Raw genomic sequence first — 23033 nt, forward strand, 5'->3', positions numbered from 1 at the left:
CTGCCGCGTCGGGAATAGAACCTTGGTCCCGGGCCGACTTCTGCTTCAGGGCCTGCCTCTTCTAACCAGTGAGCCACACTTCTCCACTTTGGTGCTCGTAATCACTTCAATCTGCTTCTGTCTAATGATTATCACAGCAAATATATTCTATGCAAAAATAATGTTGGTTCTATAAATATATTCATTATGTCCCATTGTGCCCTCTCTATATATTTCTCTGAAAACAATACTGCACAAGTGATTGCGCGGAATGGTTCCGAACTGTTACCACGATCCGTGAGAGGTCATGTTTAGTGGTTGCCAGAAACCATTCGCTCCCTGCTTAGGGTGGCTTATGGTGGCTCGGTGAGCTAGCTGGTCTACAGGCCTACATATCCTGCAGGCGGGGTAAAATCAGTCTGGGCACCTCACCCAAAGTTTATGTTTTCCACAAATGCGCAGGTCCTACGGATTAGTGGGAACTACACAACAGGACAGGTTGGGTAATCAGAGCACGGACCTGGGTGACCATTCAGATCACGGCAGACTATGCGGATTCCTCTGTGTGGACCAAGACTGCGACCATGCGGGATGAACAGGTGCCCTCTCCCCTCTGCCCAGACTCCCCTGCTTCCTCCACCATCAGTGGGTGCCCCATAAGGGTTACGGACAGCTCCCCTCTGCCATTTTGAGAGACCCTGGTCTGCCCGGTAAAGACATGAGGAGGTAAGGAATCCCCCCAGACAGATTTGTGTATTGCTGCATTCCTGTGACACACTAGAGGGAAGGAAGAGATTCCCTTTACATCTCAAAGAACTGCTGTTTGATTCAGTGATAGATCACAAGGAAGGGGCTTGGACACATCTCAGTAAGGGAGATTGGGCTGGTAAGAGAATGATAAAGAGTAGGGCTGGGGGTCTATGATTAACTCTTTAATGCACATATCATAATGGCCAAGATCCAGGTGTGACATCTGGTCACTCCCATGAATTGTGTTGTGGACATCAGCTTCAGCTTCAGAGTTGTGCCTGCTGTGGAAGACCTCTTTAATGAAGGAAGATGAAAAGGAGAAGTACCCACTTCAAAAGCAGCAGAACCCCAACATAAAACTTCAAAGACCCAGATCCTAAAATATATTTGTTGTCTGGAAAACTACTATAAGAAAGGGAGGTTGAGTCCCCAAAAATGTGTAATCTGTGTGAGAAGGGGAAGCGCTGCAAGACTAGGATTGGAGGCCATGCCTGCTAGTCTCCTTGTTGGGTAGGGGACATCACCTAGGGAAAACAAGCCCACTTGCCTGGGAGCCCATAGCCTGTCTGCTTGCCAAGACCAGAGTGCCCTGAGACGAAGAGAATGTTGGAGGAAGCGAGGTGCAGTGGGAAGCCCCACCAAGAGGACACCCTCAGCAAGGTGTGAGGAGACTGGCTTTGCACCGATATGGTCATTGCCTGTGTGCAAGACCAGTCCTGAAGACCCATATGGCAGGAGATTGCCGCCGTGATGTGAGCTGTGTCAGGTGCGCCATGCAAGAAGCACCAGGCTCGCACCGCACATAGTGACCCCCCTATGCCAGAAGGGGACAGGAGCACGTGACTTCCGTCTGCCATATTGAGGACGATTGTACCAAAGAGTCTGCACCAGATAGTGAGCAACGTGATAACCCCATATGCCATAAAGGGTGGCCAGAAACACTGGGTTCGGGTCATGATCTGGACAAGAAGATTTCTGCTGTAACCAGCAGATCTAGTCCGCCAACTGCCCCGGACTGTTTCCTCAAGTAGTGCAGGGTGCCAATGAGGACATCACATCCCGGACGCATCTCCAGCCGGGAGCTGGAGAATCCACTCTCTTGTTCGGGAAAGAACAACTTACCTTTTGTGTCCGCCGAGCGGGAGCAGCTCAGATCACTGGAAACAGACTAGAAGCTTTGCTTGACAGGAAGAGCCTGCGCCGCCAGGTGCTACTGTGTTTTCCATTGCGAGCGGCCCATCTTCACGGTACAGAATCTGAACTTGGGAGCACCAGAGGAAAGGGCACTCGCTGCAGCGCTGAACACTGCCATACTGTCGGAGCGGGTAAGTCTGAAACTGGGCTATCTGAAGTGGACATGACTTTTCAGAGTTTGCCATATTGGTGATGGCAAACTTAGGAACACTAGTACAGGGTTATTCCCACTTCCCAGTGGGTTCCGAAGAAGTGTGCTACTCACCGAAAAAGTTCTTCAACACACATCTTGGGTAGCAAGCGCTATATGAATTCAAACCTTTTTCCCTTCGCTATCCCTCTACTACCCTTCTCAAGCCAAACAACGGACTAACATATCCACCTCTCAAATAACATTCATATTTTCACTATACGAATTCACCACTAATCCTTTATGGGTTCCGAAGTGGAGTGTTACTCGCCGAAAAAGCTCTTAAAACACCCCATCAAGGGTAGTAAGTATCGCTAAATAAATGCAAACATTTTCCCTCTGCTATTCATCCACTATCCTTCTCAATCCAAATAACTGACTAACATATCCACCATTCAAATTACTTTCATATTTGACTATACTAATTCACCACTAATCCTGTATGGGTTCCGGCGTAGTGTGCTACTCGCCCAAAAAGCGCTTCAATACCTCGTCAGGGGTAGTAAGTGATTTATAAATGCAATTACAAAACAATACAATAGGGAAGGGACACCAGGCAACCCCTTCCCATTTATGAATGGGCTACCACCCCAACTTGGGGGTCACAAAATGTCCATTATTTACGACTGCTATTTCGTTTCAAATGCGTGGAGGCACATGGATAGGAATCATTTGGAAGGAACGCTTACAACATGCCCTTCCAAATAGAGATTGCTTATCCGTTTCTAAACCCATTTTAAGAGTCAGAAAAAGGTTACGTACTATTAAAATGGGTTTAGTACAATGCAAAAAGCAGTTATATGGTCGCAAACTAGGATTATGAGCATTTGAGATCAAAAAACAAAAAAATAAAGATTTGTACATCTGGCCCCAGGTGAGATAGGGCAGTTGCAGTAAAATAAAAAAGTGCTGAAAGAAAAGAAAACTTTCTATGGAGTTCCTAGATTTATCTTTGGACTGGACGTGAAGTACATTCTGTGCATTCAGGACATTCAAATTATATTGGAAAAAGCACATTTTTCAATTGTGGCTGCTATGCGCATTAGGAGCAACATAAAACTATACCAAGTAACAGAAACCAATCCCTGGAGCATTTGAACAACCAGCATGAATTTTAAAGTTGCTACAGAAAAATCAAGTATTGTTTATGTCAATGAGGCAACAAACAAAATATGTATATCTGCCTCAGACATGAATACCAAAATCTGCTCCCATTAACTTGATTTATACTGAAGTTAGCGCTTTGAAGAACAATATAGTGGACCACCAATAAAAGCATGCCTCATTGCAAGGCCATTTCTATTACGCCTATTGTTACCTTATGCAAGCAAAGATTTTAAAGGACCCATGGCTGATGCTTTACAGTAACTTTTCTACACGCAGAGCATAAAACCCACCTGATCAACTGATGCAGAGGTCCTTAAAATCTCAGGTATGGAATCGCCAGGTTGGGACTGAATCACGTCGATGAGCATATGCTTTGTGCTGAAAAGAACAAATATGGTTTACTTGTGATAGTGTGTCTAGGTGGAAAGCAACAGCCATTCAACAGCCAGACAGCAATTGAAGCTATAGCACCACATGCAACATGTGCTCATATCTACAGCTCGCTGGCACACAGAGTAAAATACATGTTGTACAAACTTAAAATACCAGTGATATGTAATACAGCAATGATCATAACTGCAGCAGCCAATAAACCAGACTCTGACAATTCCCTTCATGGGTTTCCAACATTTATACCAATTGGTGTAAAATGCACAAGGTAAGTAATGACCTTCCACTTTTGTCTACAGTGCCGATGTGTACTTTACTCAGTATGAATTCTGAGGTTGCTTCAAGTGTCTCTCCTGTCACTTGATGACTTGGTCTTCTTCGTATAATCATTCTGGCATCCACAGGATGTGAGCTAACACTTTTCTAAAGTTACAAGTGGCCACCAATCACTCATGCAGCCACCTTTTTAGGTGCTCTGAACACCTGTATGCATACAAAAGAAAAACAGAGCACTAATTGAAGTAAAGCGATAGGGAGGGATTCCACAAGCATTCAAGGAAAGGAGACTTACTTATGCCACAGTCGACCTCACCTCCAAAGATTCACACAATAGGATTCCAAAGCGGTCTACTAATAAATTTGGAATTTTAATTTCTCCCCCCCAAAAAAAACTAAAAAACTTAAACCTGGCCTTTCACCTGGAACAAAAAGAAAACACACAGGCTGATCAATTGGAGGATGGTTCAACCTCATGCAGAAAATGCATTAAGAAGGCAACAGTGGGAGGGAGGAGCTTCGCACGCAACCAAGATGGTCGTGTGAGCACAGGGCTCCCGAGACCCTCGCCGCCTCCCGCATATATCCTGCAACTAATCCTGATAACGACGACGGGTTATTGAAGACACAACCCGGCTGACATAATAGCTGTTTTCAGAAATCGATTTGGACGCCGGGAGCCGAACTTACGCCACTCCGAATATTATTGGCCTGCTCCATGGAACAGCCTGGTGCCCAGGTGGTAGTTGAACAACAACGGCCAGCGGGAATTGGCTTGTGCCCCTGGGTGGACTTTCGGTTTCGTTTTTGGATTTCTTTACCTCAGCCTACCACCACCCAACTTCGGCGGCCCACGGTCTTGACCTCGCAATTACACTTGGCGCAGGCTGTCTAGTTCTCCTGGTCGTGTAGTAGCCTGCTGAGACCCACATTTAGACTTCCTTGGGGCTGAATTGTGAGGAGTCATTTTTACCAGGTCCCAGAGGCCCCTCCGGGGCGCACCATTCAACATGGTGGGCAAACCGGACAGCGAGAAGCGGAAGACCAAAACCACACACCGAGGGGGTACCATCCAATCGAACATTATGGACCGCTATACCCAGCCTAAAGGGACCCCCAGTGGTGCGAGTAGGTCTCTGGAAGAGGCGGGAGATGGCTCGGCTGCTTTGGATGATTTGACCCTACGTGATGTCATGGGTGCCATTGCTAGCATGAAGACCTCCATAGGCCAACAGTATGAGACATTGGCCCTAAAGCTAGACACGGTGGCGATCGATGTCAACCTGATCAGGCCAGATCTGGCCAAGACCAACAAAAAGGTCAATTCTCTAGATTTGAAGACCGCCAGCCTCACGACCGAAGTGTCTGACCTGCAAACAGAGGTTCGTAATCTACGGTCCTCCAACGACCTCTTTGCCGCCGATTGGAGGATTTTGAAAGTCAGGCAAGGCGTAACAACGTTCGTATCATTGGGGTCCCTGAGAAGTCGACCGAGTTGACTACAGACCTCCTCATGGAAGATCTCATTTTGAACCACTTTGCCCCAAAGGCCTTAGCAACTTTTTTGCAGTGGAACGTGCACACAGAGTACCGGGTGGGAGACAGAAACCGGGTGCCCCTCCACGGCCTATAATCGCCAGAATTTTTTACTTTAGGGATAGAGACGCTATCCTGCAGGCATCACGGGCAGGTGGCCCCACTAAATTCAAGAACGCTACGGTCAGCTTCTACCCGGATTTCACCCAGTCCGTTCAGAAACAAAGGATGGGTTTCCAGGGGGTGAAGTGGAGACCGAGAGACATGGGCTTGAAGTACGCGATGCTTTTTCCAGCTCGGCTTCGTGTTGAATACAACGAACAAACTTTCTTCTTTGATCGACCGGAGAGAGTTAGTGACTGACTTGATACATTGCCTACGCAGCGAGAGCGCTCTGAACATTCTGGAGGTGCGGAAGGTGGCCCGTTGGAACAAGAATGAGGAGTGGTAACCGGTTCTTCTTGTAGATTAGTTTAATGTTAGGGCGACAGGCACACTGCAAGTTGGGGTGGCCTTTGAGTCTAACGCAGGGGTGCAGGGTGGGGGGATGTGTTCTGGGGATTCCTTGGGGGGTGGGGGGTTTGGTTCTGTTTTCTTTCGTTTCAAGGCAACGCAATGTTGTGTATTTTGATCTGGGTGTTTTGTTCGCTGTGGGGTGGATTCTGCCTTTACTTTTGGGATGGGGGGTAGGGGGTTGAAGGTACTATGTTGGAATGTTAATGGTCTAGGGGACAGGATAAAACGAGGAGTGGTATTACAACTTCTTAGACGTCTTTCCCCTGATGTAGTATTACTGCAGGAGACACATCTGATCGGCAATACGTGCCATGCCATGAATCGGCGAGGTGATCGTCTAATCGCACAGTCTGGATTTACTTCTGGTTTTAAGGGGGCAGGTATCCTAGTCAGGAGTTCCCTCCCCCTGGAGTTAGATGACACAATTCTTGACGACAGGGGTAGGTGGGAGGGGAAGACTATCTCATTACTCTCTGTGTATGTTCCACCGGGTTTACAGACAATGGCCTTTGCTGATTTGGGAAGAATAGTGTTGGGGCTCCCTGAGGGTATTCTTGTTATTGTTTCCGGTAGGGAGGACCGCAGCCCCCCCCAGGGACCTCACGAGATCACAGTCTTGGTTGAGTGGCTTCTTGGAGACTCTGGGTCTGGTAGATTGTTGGAGGCTGATGCGCCCGGGACAGACACAATACACCTTTCACTCCGGTGCACACGGTAGTCTCGCTAGGCTTGACTATGTCCTGATGCCGGCTGCACAGACTAAGTCAGACACTTGGCTAGGGGTATTTCGGACCACTCCCCACTGTGGCTTTTGATGGACATGAAGATGGGTTCCGAGGGTCGAGTGGCTCAGATCAACCCCTGGCATCTCCGTAACCCTAAGACCCGGGCTGAGTTGGTTAAGTCTTTAGACCATTATTTTGCCGAAAACGTGGGGTCAGTGTCCTCTTCAATTTCGCTGTGGGAGGCCTTTAAGACGGTGATGGATCAAGCCCTGATCTTTGGACTGGGTAAGAGTGGTCTGCTTAACTCAGACACTCTGTTCATCACCACCCCCCTTTTCTAAATCGTTTTTGGCCACTATAGGTGTGGCAGGGTATACTCAGACATGAGTCCCTTTCTCACTGCTCCATCAGGATTCAAGCAAGCCAGGCCGAAGAAGGCTGAAATGCCAGAAACCGGTCCCCGGTAGCTTGTCTCCTTTCTGGTGAAGAATTGGCTTGGTAGTTTAGTCTGCCCTGTTCCCATGATGCACTGGGCCAGGGACAGACTGATTTGCATATAGCCAGGTTCTGAGCTGGGATGGGGCAGTGAGATAAATAACGGTGATGGATCAAGCCCTGATCTTTGGACTGGGTAAGAGTGGTCTGCTTAACTCAGACACTCTGTTCATCACCACCCCCCTTTTCTAAATCGTTTTTGGCCACTATAGGTGTGGCAGGGTATACTCAGACATGAGTCCCTTTCTCACTGCTCCATCAGGATTCAAGCAAGCCAGGCCGAAGAAGGCTGAAATGCCAGAAACCGGTCCCCGGTAGCTTGTCTCCTTTCTGGTGAAGAATTGGCTTGGTAGTTTAGTCTGCCCTGTTCCCATGATGCACTGGGCCAGGGACAGACTGATTTGCATATAGCCAGGTTCTGAGCTGGGATGGGGCAGTGAGATAAATAACGGTGATGGATCAAGCCCTGATCTTTGGACTGGGTAAGAGTGGTCTGCTTAACTCAGACACTCGGTTCATCACCACCCCCCTTTTCTAAATCGTTATCCGTGGTCAGGCACTGTCGTTAATTGCTTGCGCAAAGAAAAGTAAGAATGAGGAGGTGGTGCGGCTGGAGGCCGAGATAACTGAGCTGGAGGGGGGAATTGGAGTTGGGTATTACTCAGGATAAATTGCACATCCTCAGTCTCAAACAGCTTGACTATAGGGCCCTGGTAACGGATGCAGCTAAAGCTATGAGTCGAGAGCAGCAGGGACAGCTGTATGATGTTGGAGACAAAGCTGGGAAACTGATTGCCTGGTTGGATAGAAAGGAGAGGGCGAGTTGTGTGGTTCCCGTGATTGAGAGAGTGGATGGAGTGCGTGTTACTGACCCGGTTGAGATAGTGGAGTGTTTTGCTGAACACTTTCGTAAGGTAAATTCCCCAGTCTCAGACAGACCAGAAGAAGACTCACATTTGTTGCTACGAGACATCGCGTTGCCTCGCCTATCGGATCCTGACAGGGATCTGATGGATGCGGAGTTTTCTGACGATGAGGTAGCAGTACAAGCTGCGTCCGGACAAAATGGCGCCGTATCTCCATGAAATGTTCTTGGAATCGCGAAACGTCGGTTCCCTTCCCCATGATCAACGACTTGCAACCATTGTTGATTCACAAGGAAGGGAAACCGCGGGATCGCTGCACGTCCTACAGGCCTATATCGCTTCTGAATGCAGAACCCAAGATTTTAGCAAAATTGTTGGCAAACCGACTGATAAAGGTGATTAGCGACCTGATTCATCCGGATCAGTCTGGTTTCATTCCACATCGCAATACCGCATTAAACCTGCGTCGTCTTCATGGCGTCCTGGCGAGAGCGGAGTCGCTGTGTGAGCCGGCCATCTTGGTTTCCTTGGATGCCACGATGGCCTTTGATACAGTGGAATGGCCATATCTTTGGGCTGCTCTTGCAAAGTTTGGTTTCGGCCCTGGTTTTATTGGTTGGGTAAAACTCCTGTATGAGAAACTACTGGCCCAGGTTGTGGTAAATGGTAGGGTCTCTAAGTCCTTTGTTCTGGGGAGGGTCACACGACAAGGGTGCCCATTGTCCTCACTGCTTTTTGCCCTCGCCTTAGAACCCCTAGCCGCTTGGTTGCGGTGGGAACCATCGCTTAAGGGTATTCGGTGGACCCCTGATTTCGAGGATCGAATATCACTCTACGCGGATGATATCTTGCTGTATCTCACATCGCCTCGGAAGTCGTTGATAGTACAGTTTGATGTGCTTAACTCGTTCGGGAGGAACTTCGGTCTGGTGATTAACTGGACTAAGTCCTGTGTTTATATACTTACTGGAGACGCTCCCTCTTTGCCACGCGTTTGCCCTATACAGGTAACGCAGATTGGTTTTAAATATTTGGGGGTCTTTATTTCACTGGACCCTGCTGTCCGTTATGAGTGTAATTTGCTTCCCCCGCTCCAGCGGTTGAAGTCTGACGTAGCGGCCTGGTGTGGCTTGCCGTTGTCTCCTCTCGGACAGGCAGCCCTTTTCAAGATGATGTCTCTACCACGGTTTTTATATGCGCTTCAGAACACGCTGGATCTCATACCGGCGAGTTACTTCCACGAGGTTGAGAGTTTACAGAGGCAGTTGATATGGGGCGGACGTCCTCGTATCGCCCTTGCTAAATTGATGCTTCCTGGGTATGACGGGGGTATTGCACTTCTGGATATCAAGCGCTACTACTGGGTCTCCCAACTGGGAGCAATTAATCATGCAATGTACGGCCCTACGCCAAACCCTGCGTTTGAGATGGATACGTGGCAGCTGCCGGGTGGAGACTACAATAGGGCGCTTTACTCCAAGTCGGTCGGAGGGAAACTATCAGGACCCACTAAGATTGCAGTGCGAGTGTGGCAGAGTGCGAATGGGGCGGTCAGATCGATTGACCCGGGCAACCCCGCTCTACGTGACTGAAGCACAAGTTACTACTTGTGTAACGATATATCTGTAAGAGACATTAGTTAGTGATAGATTCCTTACCTTAGAATATCCCCAGGCGTCAGACTGGATCCCGAAACTTTTGCGTAGCAGTACCCTTGCGCGTCGGTAGGCGTCGTCTGCGGCTCCGCGTCCGTCGTCGGCGCCGTGATGACGTCGTCGGAGTACTTAGACGCCGCCTCCGCGTGCTGACGTCAGTTCTTAGACACAGCTTTTCCGCGCCAGAAGCGCAGAGCCATGCCAAAAACCAACACTGGTGCCATGAAACTAGGGCCCTGAAAGGGGATGACCTTAACCCTAGATATCGGTTCGCAGAACGGGGAGGATGGGTGGGTCGGTAAGGAATCTATCACTAACTAATGTCTCTTACAGATATATCGTTACACAAGTAGTAACTTGTGCATCTGAAAGAGACACGTTCGTGATAGATTTCTTACCTTAGAATAGATACCCCAGCAATACCATCCCCGTGGTTGTGGGTCTGCGAACCAATAATCACACCAGAAAGTCCTGGAGGACGGAACGGCCGAAGTAGCCGTCCCTCCGGACTTGACTGTCCAGGCAATAGTGTCTTACAAACGTGTGCAGCGAGGCCCACGTAGCCGCCTGGCAAATGTCCTGCCAGGGCACACCTCGGCCCAAGGCAGTTGTAGTGGCTGTGGCTCGAGTGGAATGAGCCCTCAGCCCAACAGGGGGTTCCTTCTTAGCCAAGGAGTAACACGCCTGGATGCACAAGATAATCCCCCGGGAGATGGTCCGCTTGTGCACCGCTTTCCCTTTCTTAGCGCCCGCGTACCCAACAAGGAGTTGATCATCCACCCGGAACTGTTGTGTGCGATTCAGATAAAATGAGAGCGCACGTTTTGGGTCCAGACGGTGGAGCCTCTCCTCCTCTCTCGAGGGGCGCGGAGGCGGAAAGAAGGTAGGCAACGTGATGGATTGCCCAATGTGGAAGGCCGTGACTACCTTGGGTAGGAAGGAGGGCCTTGTCCGTAACACAACCTTGTCCGGATGGACTGAAAGGAAAGGAGGTTTACAAGATAGAGCCTGGAGCTCACTCACTCTCCTGGCAGAGGTGATGGCTACCAGGAAGGCAGTCTTCAAAGAAAGAAGGCGAAGAGGACAGTTGTGAAGTGGCTCAAAGGGAGCGCACATCAGAAAAGTAAGAACCAGGTTCAAGTCCCACTGAGGCATCACGAAGGGAACAGGAGGAAACGTATGAGTGATGCCCTTCAGGAATCGATTAACGATAGGGGACTTGAACAAAGAAGGTTGGTCAGGCAGCCTCAGAAAGGCTGAAAGAGCTGAAAGATAGCCCTTGACAGTGCCCAGAGCAGAGCCCTGCTGGGCAAGAGAGAGAAGAAAGAGGAGAACCTCAGAAAGAGGGGCATTGAGGGGATCCACAGCCTTTGCTGTGCACCATGCCACAAATCTGTTCCACCTGCAGGCGTATACAGACTTTGTGGAGGGACGCCTGGCTGCCAGAATGATGTTACAGACTTCAGGAGGCAAGTCAAATGGCCTCAACTGTCGCAGCTCAATCTCCAAGCATGGAGGTGGAGACTGGACAGGTTCGGGTGGAGGACCGTCCCCTGTTGCTGCGACAGAATGTCCTCCTGAAGAGGCAGACGAACCGGGGGGATCGACTGACATACTGAGTAGCTCGGGATACCAGTACCTTCGTGCCCAGTCCGGAGCCACAAGGATGACTTGTGCCCGGTCGCGCTTGATCTTCTTCAGCACTCTGGGTAGAAGTGGTATAGGTGGAAAGGCGTACAACAGACCGCAACTCCACTCGAGACGAAAAGCGTCTCCGAGCGAGTGCCGCCTTGGAAATTCCAACGCTCAGAACTGATGACATTGCGCGTTCTCTTCGGTGGCGAATAGATCTAACCAAGGCTCTCCCCACTGCTGAAAGAGGCCTTGCGCCACGTCAGAGTTCAGACGCCATTCATGATCCATCGAGCACCGTCGGCTGAGTTTGTCCGCCCTGGCGTTCAGAGAACCTGCCAGGTGTTGAACCATCAGAGTCACGCCCTGATGTTCCAGCCATTGCCAGAGGCGCAGAGCCTCCTGGCAGAGGGTCCACGACCCCACCCAGCCCTGTTTGTTGCAGTACCACATGGCGGTGGTGTTGTCCGTGAACACTTGCACTACAATCCCTCGGACAGATGGGAGGAATGCCTTCAGTGCTAGACGAATCGCCCGCAGCTCCAACAGGTTGATATGGAGCCGGGACTCCGCCGGAGACCAGAGGCCTCTGATCTCCGCCTCTCCCATGTGGCCTCCCCAGCCCTGGAGGGACGCGTCCGTCACAACTACGTGCTCCGGTTGGGGAAGGGAGAGGGATCTGCCGTTGACCCAATTGCGGTCCGTGAGCCACCACTGCAGCTGTCTCGCAGTGCCCTCCGAGATCAGGACATGGTCGGACAGGTAGCCCTGATGCTGGGCCCACTGAAAATTCAGGTCCCACTGCAGAGCCCGCATCCGCCACCGTGCGTGATGCACCAGAAGGATGCAGGAGGCCATCAGCCCCAGAAGCCGCAGCGTCAACCTGACCGAAACTCGGGATAAAGGCCGGAAGATCGGAATCAGAGCCTGTATATCCCGAACCCGCTGTTCGGGCGGGTAAACCCGAAACTGCGCCGAGTCGAGAACCGCTCCGATGAAAGGGAGCTTCTGAGAGGGGCACCGGTGTGACTTCGGCACATTGATGGAAAATCCCAGCTGGTGCAGGAGAGCCGCCGTAGTCTGGAGGTGGCCGACGACTGTCTGGGGCGAGCCCGCCTTCAACAACCAGTAGTCTGGGTAGGGGAAGATTGACACCCCTAACCTGCGCAGATGAGCTGCAACCACCGCAATCACCTTCGTGAACACCCGTGGGGCGCTGGTAAGGCCGAAGGGGAGCACGGTAAACTGAAAATGCTCGTGGCCTACCGTGAACCGCAGGTAACGCCGGTGGGCCGGCAGGACGGGGATGTGGAAATACGCGTCCTGCAAGTCCAACGCTACCATCCAGTCTCCTGGGTCTAGGGCAGCTAAGACCTGAGCCAGAGTCAGCATCTTGAACTTATCCTTCCGGAGGAAGCCGTTGACGTTCCTCAGATCCAAGATAGGGCGTAGGCCCCCTTTGCCCTTCTTGAGTACCAGAAAGTAGTGGCAGTAGCAACCACTTCCTACTTCTGGCCCAGGAATACGCTCGATGGCCCCCTTGGCCAAGAGGGCCGAAACTTCCTCCTGCAGGAGCCGCAAATGATCCCCCGATACGCGGTGGTGTCGCGGTGGCATGGCTTGAGGAGTCGTCTCGAAGGGGAGGGAGTAGCCCCTCCGGACGATCTGCAGCACCCACCTGTCCGAAGTGACAGTGCGCCAGTGAGAGTGGTGATGGCGAACCCTGCCTCCCACTGGCATCACATGGGCCGAAAAGCACGGACTAGGAAGGTTTAGAGGTGGATGCCGCGGGGGCAGGTGTGGACTGACTCCGCCTGGTTCCCCGACCGCCTCCGCGGTGGACAACAGTCTGCGGCGAGTGGCTGGCGGCACGTGTGGGGACGCCCCTCCCCTGGCCACGAAAGGAGCGAAAGGCACCCGTTTGCTGGCGCGGGGCCGAGAGGCCCAAGGACTTGGCCGTAGCCCTGGAGTCCTTAAAGCGCTCAAGCGCATGGTCTGCCTTGTCGGCAAAGAGGCGACGGCCATCGAACGGCATGTCCATAAGAGTGTTCTGAACATCTGCCGAAAAATTGGCGGATCTCAGCCAGGCGTGGCGTCTCACCGCCACTGTCGTAGCCATCGCTCTGCCCAGCGAGTCGGTTGTATCCAGCCCACACCTGATGGAATACTTGGCTGCGTCCCGGCCCTCCACAATGGCTTGGCCGAGTTTGGCCCGTACCTCCAACGGGCACTCTGGCAGCACTTCCGCCATCGTCTCCCACAGAGAGTGGGTGTAGCGGCCCAAGAGGTATGCGGTGTTGAAAGACCGCAGTCCCAAACTAAGGGATGAGAATATCTTCTTTCCATAATTCTCGTACCTCTTGGATTCCCTGTCCGGCGGGGCCGTCAGGAATGCGGTCTGGGAATTAGAGGCCTGGATGACCAGACTCTCGGGGGTGGGGTGGGAGGACAGGAAACATGGGTCGCCCGGAGCCGGGCCTGGACCAAGTGCCCAAAAGAATGTCGGTCAAGGCCTCATTAAACGGCAGCAGAGGCTCCATGGAGCATGACTGCGGCTTAAGGACCTCTGTGAGGAGGTTAGTCCTCACGGTCGCGACGGGGAGCTCAAGGTTTAAGGCCTTGGCAGCCCTCGTCAACACCACACCATAGGTAGCTCCCTCCCCCGAAGCCACGGTAGGAGGAGAGACAAATCCAGTGTCTGGAGAGGTGTCCAGGCCACTGGCCTCCCCAAGGTCTCCTGCCCAGTCCATATTAGACTGACACTCCTTTCTCAGAGGGTCCTCAGACCCCTCCCAATCCTCCTCATCACCCATCTCCTGAGATTCAGGGTTGTAATTGTATGAGGTCGGTTCATAGAAGTAAAAATCTCCAAACGGCGTCGGGTGCGGCGCCGATATGCGCCGTCCCGACGTCGGAACCGAAGTAAAGGAGGTATCGGGGACGGCGCCGCCCGAGGACGGCGCGGGAGGAGACACCACACGGACCGACGCCGGGGGGGTCGTAAGGTCCACCGGTGACGATCCAGAGCCCGAGGAAGGCCCAGCAGCGCCGGGCCCGAAGGCGCCGGTGCCGCTGTTCCCTGCGGCGCCGGGCCCAAGGGCACCGGCGGTGTCGGGATCGTGGGGCCCTGCGGTGCCGGGCCCAAAGGCGCCGGCGGCGTCGGGGCCGTAGCACCCAACGGCGTCGGGGTCGAAGCCCCCGACCCACTAGGGCCCTCAGACGGGTCCGCTGGGCCCGGAGGCACCGCGGAGCCCGTCGGAGGAGAAAGGGACCTCATGGCCATGAGGAAACGCTCAATCTCCTCCGGCGTCGCGTTCAGCCCAGGGACCGGAGGGTATGGGGCCGGACGCGGCGCACGCGACTCCCGAGGAGCCGCGTGGGCGGTGTCACCCGAACCCCCGGCCGCATCGCACGAGCGTCGGGGGGAGTCAGAAGAGCGATGATGCCTCTTCGACTTCTAGTGTTTCCCAAACACGTCAGGCACATGCGATGAGGGTCCGTGACCGACATGGTGCGGTCGCACTCGTCGCAATGCTTGAAGCCGGGCATCCCTACGGCACCGTCGGAGTCGTACACGACTTCGAAATGAATCAAAAAGATCACCAAAAACTTAGTCAAATATTGACCAGGGAACTGCTCTTTCCAGATCTGCGCTGGCTGGCGGAGGCAGCATCTAAGTACTCCGACGATGTCATCACGGCGCCCACGACGCCGACGACGGACGCGGAGCCGCAGACGACGCCTACCGACGCGCAAGGGTACTGCTACGCAAAAGTTTCCGGATCTAGTCTGACGCCTGGGGATATTCTAAGGCAAGGAATCTATCACTAACGTGTCTCTTTCAGATAGACTGGGTAGCTTATGGAAGACGAAGGGCTTTGAGAAGTGGGATCTGATCGGCATTTGTAGGGTCGGAGATCTCTGGAACAAAGATAGGATTAAGACCTTTGAGGAGTTGAAGGTAGAATACGAACTTAGTGACAAGGAGTATTTCTGCTATATGCAGATCCGCCATGCACTGAGTTCAGTATTTCCAGCTGGGGTCGCAATTTCGGAATCATCCCTTCTCGAAGATCGGGTACTGGACGGACACGTTCCAGACAGCACCATTTCTTTGATATATAAGAAACTGATCAACGACCGTACAGATCTGCTGTTGCACCTCCGTGAGGTATGGACCAGTGATGGGCTGGAGTTGGATGACGAGGATTGGCAAGCTGCAATATCCTCTCCTAAGGAGGTCGCAATTCCAGCCAGTCTCCGGCTGGTGCAACTCAAAATTCTACACCGGATTTATAGAACTGGCCCCGCCTAATTCATATGGGTTATTCTGTGGATGGATTGTGTAAGCGTGGATGTGGCTTAACGGGTACTTTCCTTCACATAATTTGGGAATGCCCAGAGGTGGTAGTGTTCTGGAATCGAGTGCATGCAGTTATGGAGGTGGTCACGGGAGTTTCGTTGTTGCCCGAAGCCCGGCGCTGTCTGCTGAACGTCTGGGAACCGACTGATGTTGCTCAGAATCAATGGGCGACCCTTGGGAACATGATAGCCAAGAGAGACATTGCACAATTGTGGGGTTCCCAAAGGGCACCCACTGTCACAGTGTGGAAGGAAAATATGGATTGGTGCATGTTTCGGGAGAAAACGGTGTATGTGGCCTGTGGCAGACCGAGGAAGTAGGGTAAAATTTGGGACCAGTGGAACTCGTACCGGGGTGAGGTGTGTACTCCTCCCCTCATTGATAGTCCTGAAATGTCGCAGTCTCCCTAGCCAGACATTCCTAGTATTGTTTAATCTTTGAGAACATGCGAGTCTGCTTCCCCCCTGCTCCCCCATTATCATTTCACATTGAAGATTTGTATTGACTTGTAATGTGTTTTTCCCCCTAGAACATGTACCCAGCAAGATTGCTTATATTGCCTTGCTTGTTGTTTATTTTATTGTTAATAAACAGAGTTAAAAAAAAAAAAAAAGAAAGCAACAGTGGCAGCCTTGGGTAGAATAAAGCACAGATACCATAATTGACAAGCATACATAGCAGTGATTTTGGGATCCACTTCATCTTTATAACTGAATACAGGCCAGGTAATAGGACTCTGCTAGCTGTTTATTTTGCACCCTTGCATAGCAAGGATAAAGTTCCCTGCCATCAAAAATCACTGATAAATGACAAAGTACACTACCTTGCAGTCATTTGTAACATGAGCAAGTGAAAAAACTCACATCCAATAAAAAAGTTCTGTTACAAAGAAACTTAACTGGAGTGGGTTAATCCCTTGGATGAAGCTCCCAACCTAGACTGGGATGGGAAGGACAAGGGGAGGTAATAAAGAAATGTATCATTCTCTCTCTCCCCGGAGAAATTGCATGAGCTAACAAGCCAAGTATGACATGCAGTTTGGCAGTCCAGAGGGTAACCATCACCCACTAGCGGCTTATTAGGGTTGGCAGAGGTAACTTGCAGTGAGTGTTAATAAAGGCTTTACCTAGACTTTGGGGCGAGTGGTGTACAGGGAAATCAAGATCACTTCCACACTACGAGGACCAGTCAAAAAACAGACTTGATTTAAAAAGAAATTTTTTTTAAATAAAGGAGCATTTATGCAGATTTCAAGAATTACATAAAAATCAGGCAAAGGTCCAACTGTGTCGCACCGAGTGTTACTTTCATAAACAGAATGAAGAAAAAAGGTACTAGTTACGAATGGCCCATTTATGACCATCTACTTTGGCCTAAAACATAAGTAATAATTAAAAGGCCATGTATTTAGAATGGAAACATTTATAATACTAAAAAGGCAAAAAATAGATTCATGTACTTTGTTTACTCCGGTCATAGCCATTAGTATCACATGTTAGTTCCTCATCAATTCTGGAAATAGCCTTGCACTTGTCATCCAACCATATTTGGTTAGAAAACCAGAAAGGCTCAAATCCAGAAGCTAAGCAACAAGTCTATATTTGAAAACAATGGGGCCCAGGCACAAAAGTCAATTTAAATGTGAGTAAATCTGCACCCTTAAACTTACTTGTACACTTTTCAGTAAATCTACACTCCGGAATCACGACTAGCAAAAAAGTAGTACATTTACAGTAAAGTGTAGACCTTCATGACTCCACCCCTTGAAACTTGGAGGAAACCAATTTAAGAGTGTAAAGTTCCTACTAGTAACGTTTCCCATGTACGCAAAGGTCTCTATCAATTGGGGCAGAGATCTATTGATCATTAAGAATATGGATAGTTAACCCGCTGCGCTCGTCATGAGGCCCACGCAGGGCTAATTACCCTCCTGTGCGGGCGTTCTACAGGAGTGGGTGGAGTCGTGACGTGCTCAGCTCGTCATGAGCACCGCGGCGCTGCGCGCGGCCACCCTCCCCCCGCATCGCGGGGGAATTAGCCCCGCGTGGAAGGGGTTAAGAAAGCTTATTACACTTTAAACAAAATAAATAAATAAAAATATTTTTTTTAAATAGTAACATACATTTTACAGTTTAAATGTAGGGAAAGGAGTAGTTTCTGTCCTGTAACTCCAGTTCTGTAGTAGGGGTATCTCTGTTATAGTCATAATCTAGTGAATAGTCCCGCCCATGTGCGTGGACCCCGGAGCAATCAAAAATAATCTCTCAAAGTGTCGAAAAATGCAGAACTGCACAGACACTTCAGAGCGAATTAAAGACCGATAATGCAGCCTATAAAACCAGGCTACAGAAAGAACTGAGAGTACAGACCTCTTCCTCTTTGAGACAGAGGTATGTCTTCTATCGCCCTTTTCCTTAACAGCATATCGGCCTCCGCCTGGAGCTCGCGCAGTTGATACTGCGAGCTGACCGGAGGAATTGATGGAGGTGGGCTGGTGAACCTAAGACTGTATCCATTGCAAACAATATTCAGCACCCACTGGTCCTGAGTAATTTCTCTCTACTCTGCCAGAAAAAATTGAACGCTTCCCCCCACCGGAGCGGATAACGGATGAAGGGGAAGTAACAGCTCAGGGTCGGGACCCGGCCGGGCCCTTGTTCGCTGTAGAGGACTGATGTCCCCCTCTACCCTTCTGATGTTTTTGGGAGGGTCTCCGGAACTGCTTCTGTTGTTGCTGCTGCTGTCCCGAAGACTGCCCTCGTCCTCTTCCCTGTGCACCGAACCGTCTCTGGAACGGGCAGTAGAACTTCTTTTCTTTGGGCTTCTCCAAGCCCACAGCCGTCAGGGTCTCTGCCTCCGCCTTTATGCGGGCCATCTCATCATCGGCATGCTTTCCGAACAGGGTTTCCCCGGAAAAGGGCAGATTGGCCACCCGCTGCTGGGCCTCCGGCTTGAGTGATGTGAGCGTGAGCCAAGCATGCCGCTGGTTGATCCCTAGACAGTACCCATGGGCAGCCAACAGAGATATCCGCAGCCGCGCTTATGACCTGGTTTGACACCAGCATCCCCTCTTTGAGGATCTCTTGGAAGTCCTCCCTCTTGTCTCGTGGCAGAAGGTCCATGAACTGTTGCAGGGAGTCCCACAGGGCACAGTCGTACCACCCCAGCAACGCCGCATCGCTGGAGGCCTTCATGGCCGTGGATGCAGTCCCACAAGCCTTCCTTCCAGCTGAGTCGATCCATCGGCTTTCCTTATCGGGCAGCACGGTTGAGGACGGGGAGGTAGAGTGTTACTTCCTGGCCGCCGTCACTATAACAGAGTTGGGTACCGGATCTATCTGCAGAAAGCCTGGGTCTGAATCCGGGGCCCTGCACTTCTTCAGAAGTCGGGAGGGAGCGGCCTTCACCACCGCTGACGTGAGGAACAGCTCCTCCGCAGGTTCTACCAAACTTGGCACTAGTGGTAGAAGAGGGCGAGACAAATGCTTCTTGTGAAGCGTTTCAAAGATCACGGACGTCGTGGGTGTTGGAGCAGTCACCGCGATTCCCAATTTCGTAGCCCCCTCAGGAGAACCTCCTGGAACGTGCTGATGTCGTCCACCGGAGACACCCTTGTCCCTGGGGAGTCCGACAAGGTCAGTGAATAGGATATTGTCCTGGAGGAGTCCGTGTGGGACCTGGATCCCCGCCTCCTATGGCGACGTCTTGATCTAGAGGAGGATCTACGTCGAATCCTCGATCTTCCTCTCTCTTCCGGAGCGTGATCACGACTTCCTAGGCCTTGGTCGATCCGCCGGTTCCACCGGAGCGGGCGTCTTTGGTTTGTCCGGGGCCTTCGGCTTAGGAGTCCCCTTGGGAGGGGTTGGAAGTCTGGGCAGTGAGACCAACCTCGGAGGACCGGAGGTGGCTTTTCTGGCAACTGAGGTCGAGGTCCGGGTTGCGGAAGTGGTGGTAAAGGAGGAGGAGTAGGGGCCCTCGGAGGGAGACCCCTCGGCAATGGAGGCGGAGGTGTAACCGGCCTCTGTGACGGGGTATACACCTCGGAGTACACCGAGCCCAGTGAACCGCCTTCCTTTCCAGCCTGGGATGTTGGTGAACCTCCCATGGCGTCAGACCTCCTTCCACGTCTCTTCGGCGTCGAAGAACGGCGACCGGACGGCTAGCGTCGGTCCCTCGACGTCGAGCGTCTCTTCCTCGGCGTCGACCGTCTCCCCCTCGACGGCGAGTGTCTTCGCCTCGACGGCGACCTCGTCCGCCTCGATGACGACCTCTTGCGCCTAGACGGCGACCTCCTGCGCCTCGACGGCGACCGTCTACCCCTCGACGGTGACCTGTCTCGACAGCGATCTACTCCTAGACAACGAAGATCCCCTCTACGCCGATCCTCTCCTTTTCGCCGACGGCAAACGGCGGTGTCGCCTCGATGGCGAGCGCCGACGCCGGGCCTTTTGACGTCGATCACTCGACGATGACTTCTAAGAGGACGACGACGAAATAGTCACAGGAGACTTCGATGGCGGTCTGTTCAATTCCTTCGACGTCGAGCGTCGACGTCGCTTCACCCCAGACGACGGGGAACAGACTGTAGTCATCGCTCTCGACGCCGTAGTCAGTGCAATCGACCCAGACGGAGAATGGGGACACTTGCTGGTCTTCCTGCCCCTGGGGAGCCCCCCCAGAGTCCTCAGCACGGGCAGAGGAAGCCCCTCTAGACCCACCTTGCGCCCCTTCAGCCTTCTTTCCTCAAGGCCCTGAAGCCTGATCTTCTTTCTGTCCTTCAGGGTCCTGCGTGAGAAGCCCTGACAAATCACAAACTCCTCTGGGACATGGGAAGAGGGAAGGCAGAGATACACACCTCATGGGGATCTGATTTGGCCTTCTTCCTGGAGCACTCCGGACATTTGTCAAATAATGCAGGCATATTTGACATCAAAAGGGTGCAAAAGCCAAGACGAAAAGCACTAAAGTACTTTAGAAAGCACTCAACTTGAAACAAAAGTGAAAAATCACCAATAAACCCTTGAAAAAGGAGAGCTCAATGCTCCAGGGTCCTGCTTGCAGGAGCCGGAAAAAAGAACTGAAAGTAAAAGGGACCTGCAGTGCATTCTGGGATACTGTGAAGTTCTGGAAAGTTCTCTTAAAGGCACAGTATCCTGTTCTGAGCCACATAATGGCAGCCTATGGGGCTTGTCTGTCCAGGTCTTCCTCTCTATCATTCCAGAGGGGTTTTGTTGTTGAGGCAAGGGAAATCTTGACAGGCTTTGCTGTTTGTGGATTTTTGGTGGAATTTCTAGTTGAAGTACTGGACAGTGTAGCCTGGTTTTATAGGCTGCATTATCTGTATTTAATTCTCTCTTAAGTGTCTGTGCAGTTCTGCATTTTTCAACACTTTAAGAGATTATTTTTGATTGCTCCGGGGTCCACGGACATGGGCGGGTCAATTCACTAGATTATGACTATACACAGAGATCCCCTACTACAGAAATATATATACATACATATATATACACACACACACACACACCGAGAGATTTATTTAACTAAATTACAGTACTATTGCATTAATTTTCAATTAAAAATTGAATTGAAAAAAATATTTTGTAAGGATTAAATTCACACCTAAAGTGCAAAGTTTATATTTATTATGTACTAAAAAAAAATGACTAAAAGTTAGTGTAGAATTTTTTCATTAATTAAATTTTTTCAAGCTTTTAAATTGTTTATTTTTAAATTAAAAAAGGTTATTAAAACATTGTCATTCCTTTATTTACATAATGCTGTGAAATTTATGAATATTTCCCAAAACCGCGATGCTTTATTTATATTCCTATTTTTGATGGGGTTTCATTTTAACTCCTTCGCTGCGGGTGTCAGCCAACGGCCGTCGCGAGCACTATCTCGGTAGTGCTGCACACGTCCGTTGGCCAACGCGGCCCGCCCGTTTTTAGGTCTCGCGCCTGCGATGCATATGGCAAAGCCATATGCCATCGCGCAGGCGCGATACTAATGCTGCCGGGTCTGCTTCCCAGGAGACAGGAGATGTCACGAGCACGCTCTGGAAAGCGATCGGCGCCGGCCGCGCGCGTTTCCCAATCTCCTGTCTCTCTGGGAAGCACACCAGCAAGCCCAGCAAGCCCCGTCAAAGTATCACGAGTGAACGCAGTAAGAGTTGTGCAACTCTAAACCTGACCCGCCGGAGCCATGCATCAAGAATATTTTCATACCTTACCTCTTTCTGCTACTCCTTCCTCGAGAAAAAACACACTCCCCACATCCGGAATCATGAACAAGGAAGGAGCCTCCGCAAAAATGTGTGTAAAAAGTAAAACACAGTCAGCGAGTGGTCATAGTGCCATTACCCGTTCTTTTCTGATGTTTAATCCCCACGGATTTCATTCGGGTTCCAATTCAGAATCACTCCACATTACCCTTCTTTGAGACTCAAAGGTCAATTCAAAGGAAATGTTGGGACTACGGCTTTAAGTGGAGTGGGTCTCCCTGGTTCTTAGCCCGCCAGTCATTAAAAACTAACATTGTAACAGGCGCCTGTCTGGTCCTCGTGAGCTTTATGCTACAGGCAGACCCCATGATATTTATTTTTAACAATAACTGTACAAACGTTAAGGAATTCCATCTCAAGGATGCAGGACCTGTTTACGTTTAAATTGTTTTATTTGGTCGTGCATTCTTTGATTGTTTGCTTTTTCCAGGATATTGTTTTATAGTTTTTCTCGTGCAGCATGTTGCTCTTGTATGGAGCCGAGTCTCTGTATCTCCGAGTTCTCTTTGTGAGTGGCTGTTAATCACTTGCATAATTGCAAGCGCTGGAGCGGAGGCTGTAGACAGCGTTTGTCTGAAGGTGTCAGTCAGTCACATTGGGTCATAAAAGTGCGCAGAACACGTGCTCGTCAAACACTGGACTCTACAGAACAGTGGTCACGCGCTTCAATTGAATTTGTGATTTAAGTATACTTTTTAGGCCATGCCCTTCATTACATAAGACACGTCTTTTGAAAATGATTCATAGCTAAACCTTTTAGCTCATGGCTTTTTTGTGTTTTTGAGTGACTGCCATGTATTATTTTATTTTACCTGTTCTTGTTTCTGCAATGTGTAAATTTTTTATATTCTTCCCATGTAACGTACTTGGTTCTATTGTGAAGCGCTGTGACACCTTTGGGTAAAGTCCGCGCTATATAAAAATGCATTAAATGAAAATGGCTAAACCTCTTAGGTCATACCCGTTTTAGAGGCCTTCTACTTATTTTATCCCACTAGGTCATCGGTGTGACTTTTTCTTTAGATAGGGAGAGATCTTGGTGTTAGATAGAGCCACAGCTGCCGACTTTGCAACTGGGA

The 23033-nt window shown here is 50.7% G+C and overlaps 1 protein-coding gene across 1 annotated transcript in view; it reads right to left on the minus strand.

The window, feature by feature from the left end:
- IQGAP3 (IQ motif containing GTPase activating protein 3) overlaps nucleotides 1-23033 on the minus strand; it is a 313154-nt gene that overhangs the window by 77215 nt on the left and 212906 nt on the right. Inside the window, exon 33 of the mRNA XM_086947642.1 lies at nucleotides 3511-3598. Coding sequence (XP_086803768.1) covers nucleotides 3511-3598 — 88 coding nt within the window. The remainder of the gene's footprint in view (nucleotides 1-3510; nucleotides 3599-23033) is intronic.

This window comes from Lissotriton vulgaris, chromosome 12 (genome assembly GCF_964263255.1).
Source record: "Lissotriton vulgaris chromosome 12, aLisVul1.2, whole genome shotgun sequence".
NCBI classification, from domain to species: Eukaryota; Metazoa; Chordata; class Amphibia; order Caudata; family Salamandridae; genus Lissotriton; species Lissotriton vulgaris.